This window comes from Cyprinodon tularosa, unplaced genomic scaffold, assembly GCF_016077235.1.
Source record: "Cyprinodon tularosa strain WSP-4 unplaced genomic scaffold, ASM1607723v1 ctg3, whole genome shotgun sequence".
NCBI classification, from domain to species: domain Eukaryota; kingdom Metazoa; phylum Chordata; class Actinopteri; order Cyprinodontiformes; family Cyprinodontidae; genus Cyprinodon; species Cyprinodon tularosa.
The window spans coordinates 3,393,608-3,413,580 of NW_024039007.1; the positions used below are offsets into that span (position 1 = coordinate 3,393,608).

Below are 19,973 nucleotides of genomic sequence, written 5' to 3' on the forward strand. Positions count from 1 at the left end.
ATGTTTTGGTACTGAACTGGACATGTATCCAACAGTTTTCCAAAAACCTAAAGTCTGAACAGTCATCACACAGTTCATCTGACTTTTCCTGGCTCCCATTATTCATCCACACAAATCTTCTTTAGAGCAGCTGCAGTAACTGCTCCACTAAAGGCCATTATGAATAGCTGTGCTCTGTTTCTTATTACTTCATCTTTGTATGATATGATCACAGTACTGTTGGGTCCCATTACTCAATAACCTAATAATAATACAGACATGGTGGCATCCAGTATTACTTATGAAAACATTCTGATACTGTGGGATTTCTTCATTCTCCTTCTGTGCATGCTGGTCCCTTTATGTGGCCGTCTGATGGTGGTCATATATAAATATTAGTATGCAAAAATGGATTTCTGCATAAAAATTGGAATTGAACATCAGGACCTGTTGTGGGAACATAGCCTCAAGCGCCTGAAATATAGATACAGGATTTCACAGTTAGAAATACTCACCTCTAAATTGGAAAATCATAGTTAAAATAATCGATTGTATTAAAAGTTCAGCTTCATAAAACCCTATGAAAAAAACAGGGTTAGGATAAGAGGATAAATGATGAAGGATTATAACTGAGTTCATATGGAAGTTAAAGGGTTCCTCTAACCTTTTTAATGGTGCTTTGAAACCCCTTTTCCATCAAAAAGGTTGCTGTCTCAGTAATAAATCCAAAAAGATGACACAGCATGTTTGAAAGGTCTGAAACATTAATAAGTTTAATTCAAGTTGAGCTAAAAACAGAGCAATACATTAAATGGCGTAAAAAATGGGCCTAAAACTGAGGAAATCACTAAGTCTTCAGCTACTCCATATGACAAATCAGCACTAAGATGAATTACCAACCTCTTTTAATACAATCCTGGAGGCCTGGGTGATCACAGCAATATATTGGATTAAAAAATAAAACAAAACAAAAAACAGTGCTCCCTATGCATCATCAATAAATCAGACATCAACAGACATCGATTTGTTGTATAGATGCTTGATTTGATGAGGTAAACATGTGACCAGACAGGGAAACAACAGCAGTTGCTCCTTTAGCATGTAGCTTCCAGATTGGCAGCGGGGGGCCTGATATTCTCTCCATCACCCCGATTAAGAGGTGTGTGCTCTCTGTCAGAGGTCAACACCATCAACATGGAGGTCAGAGTTCAATTGTTTTTTTTGATTGAGCTTTTGGTCGGGTTCTCGATCTCCAGCAGAAGACCACACCAGCGCTGACCCCTGTGGGTTGTGCAAGTTGCCCTTCAATCTTCTCTCTCCAACAATCAAATCCTGAGCCCAGTCAGGGCATGCTTCTGCATCAACAGAACTGCTATACATCTTGCTTTGTGAATGTGTGTCAGAAATGTCAATCAATCATACATGAAGAACTAGGCAGGTAAGCCTCCATCCTATACTTGATGCTCCAGGATTTGTATTCTGATTTTTTTCCAGTAAATCTTTATCTTCCAGGGTTAACTGCTCAAATCTGTGATTGATTCTCTTATATGCAGGTTAATGGTTCATACCTTTCTATGGCGATAGATTGATTCACATAACTGCTGGTGTTATGTACAAATCTTATTTCAAATTGAGAGCTTTTGCTTTGTTTAAAACCTTCTGCCATGATGTTAGGATCACTATTGGAAAATGAGCACCATACTCAGAATTAGATGTCTTCCCATCAAACCAGTTTCCCCTATTTTTTGTAAGATCTGTGGTTCTGACAGTCTAAATGAGCAGACAGACAGGACTTACTTCCACACTCCTCTATTTTCCTCATATCAGCTAGCTCTGGCATTCTTGCTGGCCCTTGGAAAAGTAGGTAAATAAATATGTTTTGGGGGATTTAATGTGGTAGAAAAAGGAAATAGTTGGAACTTAGAAGGAAAATTATGCTTTTCTTCATTTAAAAAATAAAAAGTCTGAAAAGTGTAGCATGCAAATGTATTTAGCCCACCTGATGAAATACTATGTATGTAGAACCACCCTTTTCCGGTGTTCCTCCCAGGTTTTTACATGTATTTATCTTTATTGTCTTACTGTCTTTTTCCACTTATTCCTGAAGGCTTGTGGAGAGTTTGGTGCCTTGCTTCAGGAGTCATTGGGTAAGGATTTTAGCAAACCATGGACCGGCGGCACATCTTTTGCAGGCTTTAAACATCTAGAAGCTGAATTCTTCCATGCAACATAGTTTAAACTCAGTCAGACTGGATTAAGATGCTTAGTAAACATTAGCCCAAATTTTCAATAGGAATTAGGTCTGGCTCTATGTTTAAGGAAGTTATCTGCATGAAAGGTAAATCTCTGCCTCTTTAATAGCCTCTGATAAATCACAGTTCCCCTATTTTTGCTGAAGAAACACATTGTCATGTCATGACACTCCCACCACCCTGTTTCACCACCTCTGGTTTGGTTTATGGCTTTTCAGAGAAGAACACAATTATGCACATTTGCTGGTTTGTATTGCTTGTCATGAACTGTAAAGGGGCCTTCTTTTTTTTAGGTGTTTTACTTTTTCTCCACTTTTGTTCTCAATAAATACCTTACTTACATAGAAATTTTGGCTATCTAAAGTTTATTGGATTAGATATTTTTTAGAAAGATTTTTTTACTTCTGCTCCTTACTTTTTTATTGCAATTATCTCTACTTTCTACTACTTACTTTTTAAAAGTAGACCCTTTAGTCTTGTTTCATTTAAGCTCATTTTTCTTATGGCTTGTTGGCATTATAAGAAAAATAAAAACCATTAAAATAATTTGTTTCTTTAAGACAATTAATTTATTTGTGGTTTGGACTTGGTACTGCACCAACTGTTCCAAAAAAGTAAAACAAAAAAACATTGTTGTTCGCCACATATGAAAATTAATAGTTTTTCAAGATGATGCAAAGTTAGATTTGACACTCCTACCATTAGTTATATATCATGGAGAATTAAGTATAAGGAAATTACCAGAATTGAGAAATATTCCTTTAACAGCTTAGTGCAATAACCAGTATAAGGTTTAAAGCACCTGTCTTTAACATTCCCTGCATTGCTTTTACTTTTATATTTCAAGCAGTATTAAAAAATATTACTTTTACACTTTTACTTGAATAAAAAGCTATTCTAACTTCTGCAAAAGTGTTTTTAAACAGTAGGATTTATACTTATATTTGAGTAATAAACATGAATACTTTTGGCACCTCTGTAAATATGTCAATTGATAATAGAAAACGTCTATTCACCAATTTACATATTATTAGAAATATTTTGTAAATATGTAAATAGACATGCTTTTACAAATGAGGAAGACAAGGATTGGTGCACATAGATGTAGTATTGATGTTAGTAGCCTGATTGCCTCATCAGATTGACAGAATGGGGGAAGAAACAGTCGATGTTGTGACTGCTTTGGTGAATAACAATCTGTACCACCCACATTTCTGATAGCTACTGAAAGATATAACGCTTTCCATGACTTCACAGGCAAAATATAATAGATCACAGGATATATTTAATGTTAATTATGTTATCTGAATATAAGTAGTTGAGGAAATAACTGCAGAAATCCAAACTTAAAAGCAGAAAACCTCTAAATTCACTTAATTAAATATGTGAAACTGTGTGGGTAGCTTTTGGAATCCACAACTCTGTTTGCAGGATGCTATTATTGAAAGAGCTCAAAATGGAAAAAAGTGTCTATAGGAACATTTTGATAAGCTAAGCATTTTTCATGGGTGTTGAATGAAAATCCCTGAGACTCAATAAGTGGATCAGTCTGTGCTATTCTCCACAGAGACATTTCAGCCTGCTTCTTTATCTCATCAAGATTCACAAAACGTGTCTAGACTTCCCAATTAGCAGAAAAAACTAGATGATGTTATTGCTTATCTTTCTGTTTTGTTTTATCTCTATCTTTTACTCTTGCCAGCCGTCAGTGTCTATTTTTTTTTAATAAACACAACAGTTTTCCATTAATACGATTATTCCTTCCTGAAAGCCCCAGCCTGATGTTTTCTCTTTCTATTATTAGAGATAATTGTGCTCTCTGACAAGTTATTGGCATGGTAATGACATCTTTTATGATAAATTAGTACCCCCACTCTGTGGTGCACCTACACTATAATGTTTTACCAGACTGATTCTGCAGCTCCATTGTTCTGAAACACAATGTGTGTCACTCCATGCAACAACGCTCTGCAGACTGGATGCAGATAAAGCAGGAGCTCAGGGTTTTGCATACAAGGAGCTAAAGTGAATTTTCAATATTGCTATAACCCCTGCACATTTATGATTTTCACCGGCTTGCCCGTCGCTCACATATCTTTGCTGGCGCAGGAGTTGATAGGTGAAAATTGAGACATCCAGCAAATAAAAAAAGTGCCACGCTCAACAATAAGCACTTACTGCGCCTCATTATGTGCTTCTCTCCCCACACACTGAACCTATAGAGTCACCACGACTCCATGTGGAGAGAGATAGAGGGAGGGAGACAAGCTCAGACACCCTCAACAACAGAAAATATGAATATTTGTCCTTATAGTGGCAGTGTTCCAGGATAATCACCATACTGTCTGTTGGGGGGAGAAGTGGACAGAATTAATAATGTAGGATACTCAGCATATAATTTTGCCCCCACCTTCCCAGCAATCTGTCAGATCCAGGAGTATATTTAATTATTTATTACAACGGAAACACAAATTCAAGTTAAAATTCAGCCTGAGCCAGTTTGAAATTCTCAGTTTATAGTAAGCTGTAGCAATAACACCTTTTTCATGCTATTTACACACAAGATGATATTAAACTACATTTCTTGATGTATTGATTTGTTGAACAGGCAAATTTCCATACCCACTGACTATCATAATTCAGTTTAATTTCATATTCATAATTTTCCAAAAATTACAAACTACTGACACAGACGTTGTTTCCGGTATTGTGAAGCCTTTGTATTTTGAATTCAGACCTTTGTTATTTTTAAGCAGATGTCCTAACTAGTGGAGAACCACGATCCACATAACCAACTTTTTAATTTTCACAAATTACCCTCAAAAAATTGGGTGGTTTTACTTGTTTATCCATTTTATATCTATATGTTTTTCCTTCTTTTAATCTATGTTTATAGTTTGCAGTTATAGGAGCACGTTTTTATTTTAAAGATGTTGCTGTTTTAAAGCGTTGTATCAATAAAGTTAGGATTGTTTAGATACATTGAAAAAAAATAGGGATAGTGAAATTAGATTAAGTAGAAATTACATGAGTTTTGTCCTTTTTTAGCTTACCTTAAAAACTATCATCATATTACCATATTTAGGTTTTGATAGGTCCCTGATGGTGAAGTGGTTTAGGTCGTTGACTGTAAAGGCTGATTTATACTTTGAAACCAGGTCGTCTGCATAGATGAACAAAAAGACTTCCCCGGCCCCTCCGCAGACGCTCTTCCGCAGCTCTCCCAAATTGTAGGACCAGCTAGAAGAGCGAGGTGCTGGAGAACGCTGGAACCCTTTTTCCATCTGGATCCAGCTCTTGTTCACCCTCATGTCCCTCTGTTGTTGGACAAACTCGCCCTCACTTCCTCGCCGCCTCGGCTGTATCTAGACCCACAGCATATAGCGCAGACCACGCTCAAAATTGAGCATAAATCAAAAATGTCTGCGTCAAGCTCACTGCGCCACACTGCTGCAGGGAGTATAACCAGCCCTTAATAAGGGGGACCTGGGTGACCCTGAACAAGTTAGCAGCAGAAAGTCATCATGTGATTTTGTTATGCTGAAGTAAATACACTGCCACCTAGAGGGGGTCTTTATGTTAAGTAAATTGATGCTTATTGGATGTTTTCACTATTTTTCTTTAAGGTTAATTGTTCTGTTTTTTAGAGGGCTTCTGATCATTGGCATATGGTTTTCTGATGGAGATCAGTGATTTCATACTTGTGGTCTTTATGTATTGTTAAAAGCGCTGATACCAGAAACTCATGCTAAACCCATGTGAACAACCCTAGTATGTGTTCCCTGAATGCTTTGCAAGTGATTTAAAAAGACTATTTAAATGTTGATGTAAATATGATGCAATGTATTTCTTTACATTTATTGCTCCAGAGGATGCGTGCGCTGTATGTAATTACTTCTGTTTAAGCATGAGCAGTTCCCTTTTGCCTTTGATAATTAAAAACCGAAAACGGACGCCCTGCGGTCGATGCAGCCACACTTTAACCGCAGATGGAGATTAGTTGCTATAAGCTCCTGGCAGCAGTTTGTTTTTGTTTTCCCTTCTAAATAAACTGCAGGGAACTTGGAGTCAAAATGTTTTCAGGCTAAGCAAACTGCCAATCTAAAACCAGGCGATTATCAGCAATTCTTACAGTATGAGAATGGTTTTGACTAACAAGGACAGCTGTGCTGGAGGAATGGTTTGAAGAAGATAGTGTGGTACAGAATGGACACCTTAGACAGTAAAAAATCCCTAAGCAAGCACATAGTATGAGATGTTTCTTGCAATAACAACTTTTTTTTATTTTGCATGAATACTTTTTTAAAATCAACATCTAAAACAGACAAATCTTGACTTTTTATTGTGTAAGTCTTCCACAGATGTTTTGCAAAAAGTTTCATTTTGAAATCCACAAGCTTGACACCTACAACCTCTCCTACTGTGCAACTACTGTTAAACAATTTGAATCAACAGCATATTGAACTAAACCAATTTTCAGTTTTCATCTAATGTCTAATTGAGATGTCTTTCTTTTGCAATGGTCTCCCTTTCTATCACTGGTGTAGACTAACTGTCTTGAATCCTCCAACAACCCAACCTCAGTCAAGGCTGATGAAAGCTTGATTGATTTTAGGCTGAGACACCAGAGCTTGAGCCAGCTGAGGCCTCCTGGCCTTCATACGTATAGAGAGAAAGAAGCTGAGAATGATATTGGAAATGTGGGGGAGAGGAAGAATGAACTCTATCCAAACAGTCTGGAAGAGGCTTGTTTTCTTCAAGTGCGTGAGTGAACAGGAAAAGGTAATTAAATGGCCGAGTGGTGAGAAGCTACAGTGATGGATGGGTGTGGTAGAAGAAACGGCTACGCTAACACACTGACATGCATGCATATATTTTCTGTATTTACTGCAATGCCTTGCAGAAATATTCATACCCCCTCAGATATTTTTTTTATTTTTTATTATGGCATAACCATTGTGTATCTTATTGGGATTTTATGTGATGGACAGTAGGTAAATTTTATAGCTTCAATGGGGAAGGTTTTGTTTTGTGGTTGCCATGACCTGGATGACTGAGAATTAGCACAGGCAATATCTGCATCTGCCAATATCCATATCTCACAGAGCCAGCTACATTCAGCTTGTTAAAAAAAATGGAAACAGTTTTGCACAATTACACATCTACCAGGACCTGATTGACTAACTTTGTACACTGACATGATGGCTATGGTGAACATTACTCACAGAAGCTTCTAAGAGGCCATAGTACCTCCTGGGGATTGAATGCTAATGATATGCAGAGATTCCAATTCACCATTCTAGTGGGGAAACATGGTAGTGGCAGTGTCATACTGTGGATATGCTGTTCTTAAATAGAAATAGGGAAGCTAGTCAAAGCTGTTGGGAAGATGGATATAGGCTAATGCAGGATAATCCTGAAAGAAAAGTTAAAACAGGGGTCTTAGCTTTATTTATGTTTTTCTTCTCTATAATCTAATGTATATTTATATTCTGTTCCCTTTACTCTGATACCCACAGTAAATTCCAAGGGATCAAAGAGCCACTTTTTCTTGTACTTTTTAAGCCATGGTAGAGACAGAGAATACATGTGGAAGAAAGTTCAGCCGTGACTTACCTGCAAAAAGCCATGTGTGTGGAGAAACCCACTAAAACATTTAGCATGCCCATACTCCTAAATTACATACACTGCAGCTGCCTTTATTTAGTGGGGAAAACTTTGTTTAGAAAATCTTCAAAATGATGTAACTCATTAAATATCAATGAAGTAAATTGAAACTGTTGGTTGTAAAGAGGAGAATTGGAAAAGGTCATGAGCTCAAGTCACCCTGGGTGATCAGAGACTACAAATACACTTACAAGTGGAAGATAAGTAGCAGAAGTAAAGAAAATAGTAGCAGAAACTGTTAAATTCGTCGACCATATGTCGTGATGACACATCTGCGCTTAGAGTTTTGGTTGCGGTGTGGTTTGGCAAAGACCGTATGAGGGGTTTAGTCTGAACTTTAAAGACAACAGAATCCTTGAACTCTATAAAAATGCTGGACTTAATGATTTTGGGAATGTACGTCATGGGAAAATACAATGTAGGTTACTCTGAAGCGCACTACACTGCAAGAAACTCTCAAAGCAGAGCAACATGTTGGCCAGAACCTTACAAAGAAGGACAAGAAGGTCACAGCTTTTTCTTTCTGCTAAAAATTCAGTGTGCTCATTGGAGTAGCTGATTTGACTTACCCTGTGTCACAGTGGGATGTTGTGGGCAGGTGGTGCTATCAAGTGTTAAAAGTGTCACTGAGGGTAAAGCCTATTTGCATTCTGTCAGCAGTTCGGTGCCATTTTAAAAGGAAGAAAAGACAAGAAAACATAAGGTCGCAATCAGATGCTTCAGACCCAATGTGCTAGATCTTTATTTAAAGAAGAACCGATGCTTAAAAATGTCTATAAAAATAAGGCTACATAAGCTTAAGATGAAATGCCAGGAAAAAAGACTGAATGTTTATCATTTCCCCTTGCACCCCCCTTGGCCATCCTCAAGGGGATGGGTTAAATGCACAGGTAAATTTCTCCAATGTGAGATCAATAAAGTTCAGTTACTATTATTATTATTGTAATGCACTTTAATGTTCTAAATAAACTGAGAAAGAGCAAGCAGGTGGCGTTCCTGCTTACATCCAGGATGCAGATGAATGAACTCATAGCTGCAGTTGTCCGCTCTTTTTTCTCAGAGCCTGTCGTCAGGTAATGACAGTCTTCCTGTGTTTCCTGAGATGCTTTGTTTGGGGAAAGTCTTATTACAGGTTTGTTTAATCTTGTCAAGTCAGCAGACCGGGGGCAAACATCTGTTTGATGTGATTTGTTGAACCGTCCCTTTTTGTGTTCTACCAAAGGCGTTCCCACAGTTAAATAGCATGCTAGTGTGACATCCTGAGTCATTGTCTGTTTCTGCCTCCGAGCAGGCAGTGGTTAAATTTAATGGTCTGCATCCCCAATCTGCTGTGGCTCTAAAAGCTGTACCTGATTTCTAATCAGAGCCACCGGCGAGCTTAGGATGGGAGCAGACTTGGTGGGTTTGGGGAAGAGCTGAGATGGAGCAGGGGCCTGAGAGGGATTACACCTCAGGATGTGTTGCTTTTATCCTGGGAACGTAATCTGCCTTAATGCCCTGTGTTCACCCGGGGCAAGGCCAGCAGCTGTGCTCGTTTTTCTCCAACTTGGCTGTCAGGGTAAACTGAGCTACCTGTGGGAAAACGAGTCAGCTTTATGCTCGCGCCCTCACCCAGGGACCTGGATGGGGGGGGGACTGCGGTTTATTGGGGTCCCAATCTGTTGAGGGGCTCTGCGTTTTAGAAAGAGGAAGAGTAAACAGTTATTTTTTTTCCCATTTTGGGGGGGTGGAATCAGGGAAAGTTAGAAGCTATAGATTCTACATTTCTTCTGTGTGGTCTTGATTTTACAAGAACTGCAGTCAGAAGGAAGTACTCAGGAACTGTGATGTGTAAACAGGACCAGCACTGGTGAGAGAAAAAGATATAAAGCAGCGTGGTGTTGCGCCTACTCATTTTTAACAATGTTTCTGTATTGGTAGGACAATAAAAATAAATTGTAAGAGGTGAATAAAGAGGGTGAGGATTGACTGAGTACTTAGCCCTCAATCTGGAGCTTAAAATAATTTTTTTTTCAGTTCAATTCATATCCTTTAAAATTTTTACACTTAGTCATTTTATTTGATTTTCATATAAAACCCCAGCATTTGGTGCGTTTCAATCAGCTTTTTCTCATGCGCATTTTGAAGTATCGCATCAGAAAAACCTGATGGAAACGGCAAACTATAAAAAAATAAAAACCTCCCTCAAATTTGCAAAGTTTTACTCTGACTTGAGGTGGTTTTTGGCTTTTGTGAAAAAGGGCTAATACGCAAAACAGGGGATGGAAGCATTCTTTTCGAATATAGCAAACTTTTACCTGTAAGGTGGGCTTTTTCCCAGATGCTCCTGTTATGCATGTTGACATGGGTGGAAGCAACATCGTCATTAATGGCTGACTGTTAACGTTGCCCAATAGCGACACATTCATTAAAACTTTCCTGCTTTATTAAGCTGCGAGATCTCAACCTCTATTGCCTGTTTATTACAGCCATGAGTGACGATGTAATGCGTACATTGACATATGGTCACAATATATTTGAGGTGCTTGGTTAATTCGCTTTTAACGTAATGGAAACCCCAGAAATGTGCATTTCTCTTTTTTAAAACTTTTAAAAGTTTGCTTAAAATTCGCATTTCAGCTGGATGAAAACTAGCGACATGGGAACTCTGTAGGAGCTGCTGAGATCCATTGCTCAGGTGATAGAATCTGTTGACAGGACTAAATTTGTCCATGCTTGGGGCCATGTCAGAGTGACAAATAATTGTTTAATAATAAGCCATCAGGGGGAGAAGCAGATAATAACACTGGAACAGTAGGGAAAGGCTTGGGGGGGAAGGGATTATCTCAAGACCCCACAGATCTTTATTTACAAGCCTAAAGTAAAGCTGCAACAGTAGAGTTGTGAGATCCTGATGTATGCGATACAGCAAATATGTAGAAGATTTTCTCATCATGTTTTAGTCTTCCTGTTAAAGTTTGTGAAATGGTGCACAGCAAAATGACTGCATGGGGGAACATTTTAATACCCAAAGCTGTTAGAGGCATACTCCAAAAAACTTACAGTTGTGTCCTAGGTGTTTTGTTTCAGCTCAGTGCACTACTTTGTGTTGCTCCAACCCAAATCTACAGTAAATACCTTGAGGTTTGTGGTTGTTATGTGACGTGATGTGAGAGTTAATGTGGTATGATTGTTTTAGCAAGGTACTAAGAATCAGAAACCCATTTGAGAGATAAAAGTTTAGAAGCTTTTAGATGGTATTTTGTAAAACATTTATATCTTTTTCTAAAATCTCTACACATCTTGTCTGCAGATGGAAACAATTTAACATCATTTCTCTGTCTTCTATTCCTGCAGAGGGTCACAGGAAGCTTTCATGCTAGGAAAATATCTGTTGGGCTCAACCGGGATAGAAAATATGGAATCCCAGAGTATTTCACTTTCAATCGAGCGTGCCTAAAAGTGTCTCGGCAAGCGAGGAGCCTCATGCAATTCAAATTGCCGTGACCTTCCCTTGATTTAGGTCAGCTGGTTGGAACTGGCCCGGCGCTCCACATCAGTGCTACATCAAACACTGAATGTAGAAACAGTTAGATGGCGGTTCTTTGCTTTGCCTGGTTAGAGAAAGGGTGCAGTGAGGAGACCAGGTAAATGAGGTGTGATTTCAGATCTGTTTGCACACCAAGGACACACGGAGGAGAAATCACGCACATCTCTCTCCCTGCTCTCTCTTCCATAAGTGGTTACGGCTGAACTTGTTTCCATCAGCCTCCGGGCATGGCCTGTCTGTGATGACACTCTCCATCAACCCACAGAGACAGTTGGCTTGGTGGCTCGTTTCTCTTGCTGCTGCTGCCGCCCTGGTTTTCATCAGTTAGTGTGAGGGACGAAGACAAACTCTAGTCTCCAAGGGCCGTGACAGGTTTACTCCACCGGATGGTCTTTTTCTCTCCACAGAGCTCAGTGCAGCTCGTTTCCATAATAAGGCCACAGCATCTGACTACATATGTCCCCAGAGTTTAATAAAGATCTGCACTGACAGGCAGTAAACCAACACAACCATCCACAAGCCTCCAGGCAAGGGCCATAACCCCCGGCCTGGCTCCTCCCGCCTCCCTGCCCTCTTATGATGCATTTTAACACTCTCCACAGTTAGAGACCGCAAGCTGGAAAACTAAAACCAGCTCCAGCATTAACAACGGCAGAGGAGACCTGCAGTGGTTCCATGCCTTTCACAGAGAATGCTTTGAGCTTTTGGACAGTGGCGGAGCTCTGCATTACATACCTCTGTGAAGCGATGCTACCCTTCACACCCACTTGCACCTGTCAGTAATATATCAAAGGGATAATAAAAGAAACAATATGGCTTCAGGGCTTGTGCACTCATGCATCATATGCTTCATGCTTCTACTTTATGCTTACGGATAAGCTCTCAAGCATTTAGGTGAGGTATGATACTAACAATGTACGAGGAGAGTGTTTAAGCTTCTGGCTATAGTACAGTATAGTTTTATCGTTAGGTAAAAATAACCAGAATAAATACAAAATGCTGTTTTCAAACTGCAATTTCAAAGTTAAACCTAAAGAGTTGACCAAACTTCAAATCAACTTGTTCTTCACTTTTTATTTGAATAGTTTGTTTGATTGTGTAATGGCTGCTACTACTTGTTGCCAACGTCCCATTTGGGGACATGATAAAGAAGTCTTAAACTAAAGTCTAATCTAAGCTTGCAATATGTTAAAAATTAATCAGCCCCCATTAAATCATGAAAAACGTGACGTTTTTTGGAAACAATAGCAACATTTGATCAGATTACTACCAGTCTTTCAATGTTTTTTTTTTTTTTTCTTATCAAGCCTTTAAGTGTGACATTAAAGTAAAATCAGAAGGGATTTATTTAAAGGAGAAATATTTTTTTGCACTGTACAGTAGTGCATGAAATATTTCTATACCCAGAGCTGCAGTTGCTGCTACCTCTACTATGTGTAATATGTACCACTCTTGAAGCTCTATATCACTTTTCTTCACCTCTGTGGCCTTCAGTCTAATCACATCATTCCCTTCAACATCATCATCATCATCCTAATCATCTGTGCCACCTATCCTTCCTTGTGGCCGTGACCCTATCTTCACACTGCTGGGCATAAAGCTTATGGACAGCTTTACAGGAGAGGACCCACTCTCTAACCTCCAGGAGCCAAACTGAATAACAGATGGGCTTAGCTTTGTGTTTCAGTTTTACTGCTCCCTTAAATCAATGCCTAACAAAGCATGAAGAGGAAGACGGGCATTGATTTCATCTACCAGTCCCCCGAGTGGGTAAAGGAGTGGTCTTAAGGTAAAGGGTGAAGGGGTGGAGCTTGTTAGTTATGACTTTCCTTCAATATCCTGTATGAGGAAATGTGGAAATGAAGCGAGGCCAGCTGTTGGAATAGCTGCCTGCGGCGTTTTCTATGACTGCATCACATCGCATTCTGCTTTGTAATAAACCGCTTCATCTTCTGTCAGTCAACCTGTCCTGCTTGTGTTAAGATATCCTCTCTGAGTTAAAAAAGACCTAGTTAACAGTTCATATTAGGAGATTGGACAACAACAGATGTACAGGCTCCTAAACAACATATTTCTGTCAATACCTCCGCAGTTAAGAGTTGTTTTTATCAAAAAGCTAAATGTTACCTCATCCACATAATCTCCCCTGCAGAACTTTTACTCTGTCGTACACCGGCTACACCGCTAAACCCTTGAAATTATGCCGTTAAGACACAGCAGTAGAGGAATCAAGTTTCATTTCTGTTTCTTACAACAACAAAAAAAACCAGGCAATTGTACAAGAATGATAAAAACACAAAGACAAAAACAGATCAAATGTCCTGGACTTCTATATTTTGCGTGTAATGATTTGTATAGGTATGTGGTTTTGCTGCTTTAAACAGCATCAGATCTCTTCTAAAACGTCTGCATTAAAACTGCTAACAAACCATTAAAACCTGACATCTGTTTGACATATTTCCACTCATAAAATGGTCAGTGGGTTATTGTTGTGTAGTTTTCATTATTGAGGCCTTGTGGCTCAGTTAGTGTCTTATTTAATCACACAACTTTTTTCCAGAAGGCTTTTGTCTTGTCTATATTAACAGCTGTATGATGGCCTTCAGTCTTATTGCAGTCTGGGTTGCTTTAGAGCTTTGAAACATTTTCTTTCTTCTAAAAGGCACAGTTAAAGCAAAATGAGAGAGAATTGGAAATTATTCAACTGAAAAGCGATCCAAACTCAGTATTAAATTGATAAAACAGGCTGACATCAAGTCTCTCCTGAAATAAAGCAGGACTGTGTTTCAAAGTTCAGTTAGTGGCTGGAATGTCAATAATTGAAATGGTTAGATATTGAGCCAGAATTGCTAGAACAGCTGATAAGTAAAAAAACTGCGCTCCCTTTGTTGGGGTGCATTTATCTAGACGTGTGCTATTATGTGTATACACCTCTAATGTTGATGCTGTGCAGGATAAAGAAAATACTTGATGCATTTTAAGGTCAAAAGAACAGTTCTACAGTTTAAAAATCTACAAATAAATATAAAATGTTTAATTTCTGTAATGTATGTTAACATCTTATTAGGCTTCCCCCACCGTTTAACTTTAAATCCAACATTTAGACTGATACTGGAGCATTACTGTCTGTACGAGTCTATGCTACATTAGACAGCTGTTAGGCTGTTTACAGTGAGAATAAACGAGACATTTCTTTGTTGTTTCCAAACTGTCCATACTTGTTCATGCGTAACGTAAGCAACTTAGTAAATAATTAACCTGACCCACTTAGTTAACATTAGGCCTGACTAGTTTTGACTTCACGCCTTATTATCTTTTATGTAAACCTCACAGTGGCTAAGCTTTAAAGCTCAATTTAGCAGGAGTTTGGCAGTCAGAGAGGAGCATTACTGATATGTGTCCATTATGTCTCATAAGGCTGGTGTTAGCAGGACAGTCAGCGTATTGAGCTGCCTTCACCAGGAGCTGATTTAGAGTCCCTCGGCCGGCCTCTTTTCTCTCTGCGCCTGTCGGGTTAGCTGTATTAAGTGGCACTGCATTAGAGCAGTAGATTGTTGTTTTTCCCCACTGCTTTTCTCCTCCTGATCACCAAAGAGTTTCTGAGGAGCAAAGGTCTCATAAACATTTATATGTGGGCCGTGAGCTCCTGCCTTCGACCAGGACTTCACAGGGCAGTAGCCTATAGTGCCACTTTATGCCTCTTAAGAGACCGATCTTGTCAGATGGTGTGTGTGTGTGTTTATTTCCCTAAAGTAGACACAAAGTTATGTTTCCTCCTTAGTTATGTTTTGAATTATTCAAGGATTGTTCTGTACGTCTCCTGCTTACTAGCAGAGTTGGTTACTTTCAGTTATTTTGTTGCTTATCATATGTTTTCATGCTGGGCGACTTATCATATGTAAATTATATAGCTCTGGGTACTGGAGTCCCCTCAGCTGTCTTTTTCTTTATTACTCTTTCCAAGCAGAGATGGACACCCTGGGGAGTGTTCTTAGAGACAAAGTGAAAAGACAAAAATCTTCATCTCTGCAAGCAGTAATAAGCACAAGCTTTGCTGACTTATTCTTTGCAAAGTTTCACAAATCATTTGCATGTATATTTTATTGTCTTTAAACATTTAGTCTTTCTGGAAAAAAAATGCATTCAAATTTCATTCAAACCATACATTGAAATGATCCAATTTTCCAAACTCTATTTTCTTATCTGTACCTGACGACACCAATTTTGTGAAATCCTATTTCTCTTTAATAATATATAATGCAGAAAAGTGTAACTTATAGCTAAGTGTTGTTTTCTATCCTTGCTTCCACGAGTGAGGAGTGAGTCAAAGTGAGCAGCTGACCCTTAATGTCGAAGCACTTAGATGCGTTCCCTGTGCATTGGCAATTTCGGTCAAAATTGCCCAAACTTGCATCTTGGTCAGTTCATTAGCTGCTGTCTGTTATTTTTTTTTCAGTTATATGGAGTTTTCCCTTTGCTGCTTGGGTGATTTCAGGTCATCTGTTTTTATAATGATTCTGTCAGATTTTCTATTTATTGGCAAATTATCTTTTCACATTATAGCTTCCTTGTAGGCTTATTTGCTAATGTTATTCTTATTCTTCAATAATATTAATGTGCATACCGTAGGGTATTTGAGTTATATTATTCTGTGTACTTGGTTGTATGTGCTAGATGCACCTTAAACTTGGACAGAAATCGATTTGGTTCTGCTACATGCTCTGTTTATGAAAGAAATTGAAGCTAAATTAAATTGAATTCAATAAAAAAAGACCAGATATCTGACTTTTAAACCATGCTTTTACACGTCAAGCTGGAAAATCGACCAAATGGGGTCATCATCTGATTTCTCAGTGCAGCTCTAATCATTGAAAAACAATGTTGGATAAAAACAGGCTTTATAAAAGTTATGAACAGCTTTAAGTCAAATGCAGACCATTATTTGCTAACTGAACTTGTATATCTTTTTTTTTTTTCTCATCAGGACCCTGGATATGCAACCTTCCTGTTCGATCAGCTCCAAACACTTGGAAGTCATGAACCTGAATGCTGCCAAAAGTGCTCCACTCCTCTCCATCAGCTAAGGAGGGAGGCCCTGCAGGCGCTCCACTCTCCTATCCTCACGTTCAGCTCAGAGATGGCAGCATTGCCTATTGCATCCATTCAGCAAAAGCCATCCAAACTCACCCTGTCAGCATCCCGTGTTCATGCCAAACAGTTAGTAAAAGAACAGACGACTACTCGCTCTGTGCTGCCTTTGGGGGAGCGACACAGAGTACCAGGCTTGGCCCAGAGCCCCTCTGCCTCTTCGGGGTCCAAAACCAGTGTGCAGGTGACAGTGGCAGGAGGGCAGATGGCTGGATCTCTGAGCACCGTCACCATCCAGGCACAGCAGTACCTCGATGGGATGTGGAGCATCTCTAGAGTGAATAACTTTCCACCTCAGCCTAAACAGGTGTGTGCTTCACTTACAGCTCTAGAAGTTTATTTTATTAAAAGCACAATTTATCAGTGATTTCATGATGTCTGAGGAAGAAGACTTCTATTCTAACCTTAAGAATGCAACACTTTACCATTTACATATATTTACACCCATTTACATCCTTAAATGCTAATTTCAGGTTTCAAACCAACTGCACATCAGTCTTATGTAATGAACTAACAACTTCTTGCTGAAATTGAAGAATTTAAGGTTTATGTCCTTTGCTTTCACACTTTCTTATTTAGTCTTGTTAAACCACCTGTCACAGCTAAAATAATGATTTCCGTTACCTGCAAAGGAACAGTAGTCTCACAACAGGATGCTGCCAACACCAGAATAGTGTACTGTGTGTCGACGTTGCACAAACATTCTCGAAAAACTAATAGGGGGACTTCTAAAATCAGTTTCGTCCACTTAATTTTATTTAAGGATATCAGAGTAAGTGTGATGTGTACAACGACACATATTAGTTTTTGGATTGGTCGAAAATATGTTTTATTAGTTTTTTACTTCAGAAATATGCATTATCTAGCATTACTTTGATCTTTACAGAATCCCAATAAAATGCACTTATTGTTGTGGTTGTAACCTGACATAAAGCAGGCATAAAAAGTGGACTTTTGGATAGTAATCTATTTAGATGTTGTCATACATGCACTACACCATTTACAAGGTATTAAATGTGATTTGAGGATAAAAAAAACCCAAGTTGCATATGTGCTCTATATATTTAACCAAAAAAGATCTTATCAGATTAACCATTACTAACGTTCAATTTCCTGGCGATGGAGGTGATGAAGCCTTAAAGAAAGCACATGACTCAGAGCCTCGGCAGGAGTGCTGACCTCTCATTACTTGGTATTCAAGGAGGCTGACTGATCTGAAGTCAGAGGTCATCCCAGCATTAAGCTGCTGACCTCTTCCTCAAGGACATATTCAAATAGCTGCACCATCCTCTGACTGTAACTCTTCATCTGTCCTTGGTTTGTTAGAGATGTGACTGGCATTTAAATTTTTTTGACCTTAGTGTCATGGGTACAGGTTTTACCTTTTAAATTGTTTATTCACAAGATAAGCTGTTTTATTAGAGGCTCTGATCTTAGCTTATCTCTGACTATTGATAGGAATATGCAACTGAAGGGTTAGTTACTGCGATGATGATGACATCTGTCGTCAGATCTATCTGATAAACAAACGTGACGCTCTACAGCTGCCATGATGGACCCAGATTAAACAACATACGTTAATGATATCTCAAATTATTGAACCTTTGAAATTTTATAGTTGGAACAATTTCTGCAACTGTGAAATATTCCACAGATGGTCATGTGAATCTATTTTTTTTATCTGAAATTTATATGATAACCAGCAAAAAGTAGAGCAAAGTGGAAGAAAATCAACCATAGTATGTCTGGAAGAGTTGCAGATATGCAGAACACATGTAGGAGAATCTCTTAGCAAACTGGTTGTGCACTTCCCGGGGAGTCGTTATTTAGATAAAGTTCTGTAAAGATGTGTTTTATATTTTGACACAAATTGGATTAAGCGCAGGAGGTGTGAATACTTTTCTAAGACATTGTCAGATGTAAATCTCTCCTTCTCTGCTTTGGGAATAAGCAAATGGAGTCTCTTGGGGTTCATTTCTTCTTTGGGCTTTAGAAGCTGAAGACGGATTTTCTTTCCCAACGAGTAATGTCAACAAGTGCCTGCAGAGATGGTTTATGGTAGATCATCAAAAGCTTTTAGCTGCTCGCACACGATCTAGTTCAAACCAAATGGCCAGACAAAGACGGGAGAGACTGACTTGTGTTCTCCATCTTTGTGTCTAAAAGCAATTAGCGTCTCTCAGAGCCTGGGTGAGCTGTTCAAAGCTTCAGCTGAGGTTGAGGTCTTCCTCGTACTGGGAAGAACGTCCCCTCAGGACATCAGGCAACAAATGCTGCTGATTTTCTTTTTTTTTTATAAAGCTGGTTTCTTTCATCAAAACCAGATCCTCCAAAATGACAAAAGCCCACACACTCTCTTGAGAACTGGAAGTTACATAGTGCTGAAAGGCACAAGATCCTCCCTTGTGTAACTTGTGGAAAGAGTTTACTGCGCTGTTCTGGCACATTTACTCTTTATGTGTTTTATACAGCTATTCTTCAGGGAATGTCAAACATAGGATCTGGAATTTATTACGGATAACTCAAACTTTCTCATGTGGGCTCTGTTTAACACGAGGAGTTATGTATGTTAAATTGAAACAGAAAGATCTCTTCAGTTAGCGCTGCCATTGGAATTCAAGTATTTTCTATCTTTAATCCCAGCTGCATGCCCATTTTGACATTGGATCTTCTCTCGCTCCCTGCACTAATTCTCCCTTGGTATTTCTGTTCCATCTTAATCGTTTTACGTTAATTTAGCCTTTAGGTGTTCATGTTCTTGGTGTTCTCTTTGTGTTGGCCTTGTGTAGAGTGAAAGCCTGTCCTGAGTGTGCCCCACAACTCACCTCTCATTATTCCAGATAATCTTTCCTCACAACCTAAGGGAAGATAGATTTACGATCTTAACAGGATGTCTGCAGCCCACTTAAATCATAAAACACTTACTTCCCTAACCACTGGTTTTGTGCAAAGTTTGGTCACATTTTTACCAATGCAATTCTTTTCAATTCATGTCAGGGTTTTGGAGGACTAATAGGTTTGGCCAGATTCAAAGAAAGAAGAGCTGCACCATCCAACTGCAAATCAGAACATGCATTGCATATCTTAATAGATGAGAAATTATTAAAAAAATTATTTCAAATGTTGAGTAAATATATTAAACAATACATGGGTGTGCATTTCACTAGGTTAGCATCTTTTTATTATACATCCTTTTTTATTGGCTTCATGAAAAATTAAATCTTACTTTTAATCTGTCACCCATAACCATCAACACTAAGAGAAATGTATGCTTTAAATATATGACTTTTTGTGCAAATAATGTATAAGTCCATGTAGCACATAGATTTTTGGGATATATTACTATAAATTACTATTATTATAAATGTTTCAATATATTTAGCTGAAAGATGAAACAT

The 19,973-nt window shown here is 38.6% G+C and overlaps 1 protein-coding gene across 1 annotated transcript in view; it reads left to right on the plus strand.

Moving 5' to 3' along the window:
* kif26ab (kinesin family member 26Ab) overlaps window positions 1–19,973 on the plus strand; it is a 97,250-nt gene that overhangs the window by 22,195 nt on the left and 55,082 nt on the right. Inside the window, exon 3 of the mRNA XM_038291493.1 lies at window positions 16,412–16,882. Coding sequence (XP_038147421.1) covers window positions 16,412–16,882 — 471 coding nt within the window. The remainder of the gene's footprint in view (window positions 1–16,411; window positions 16,883–19,973) is intronic.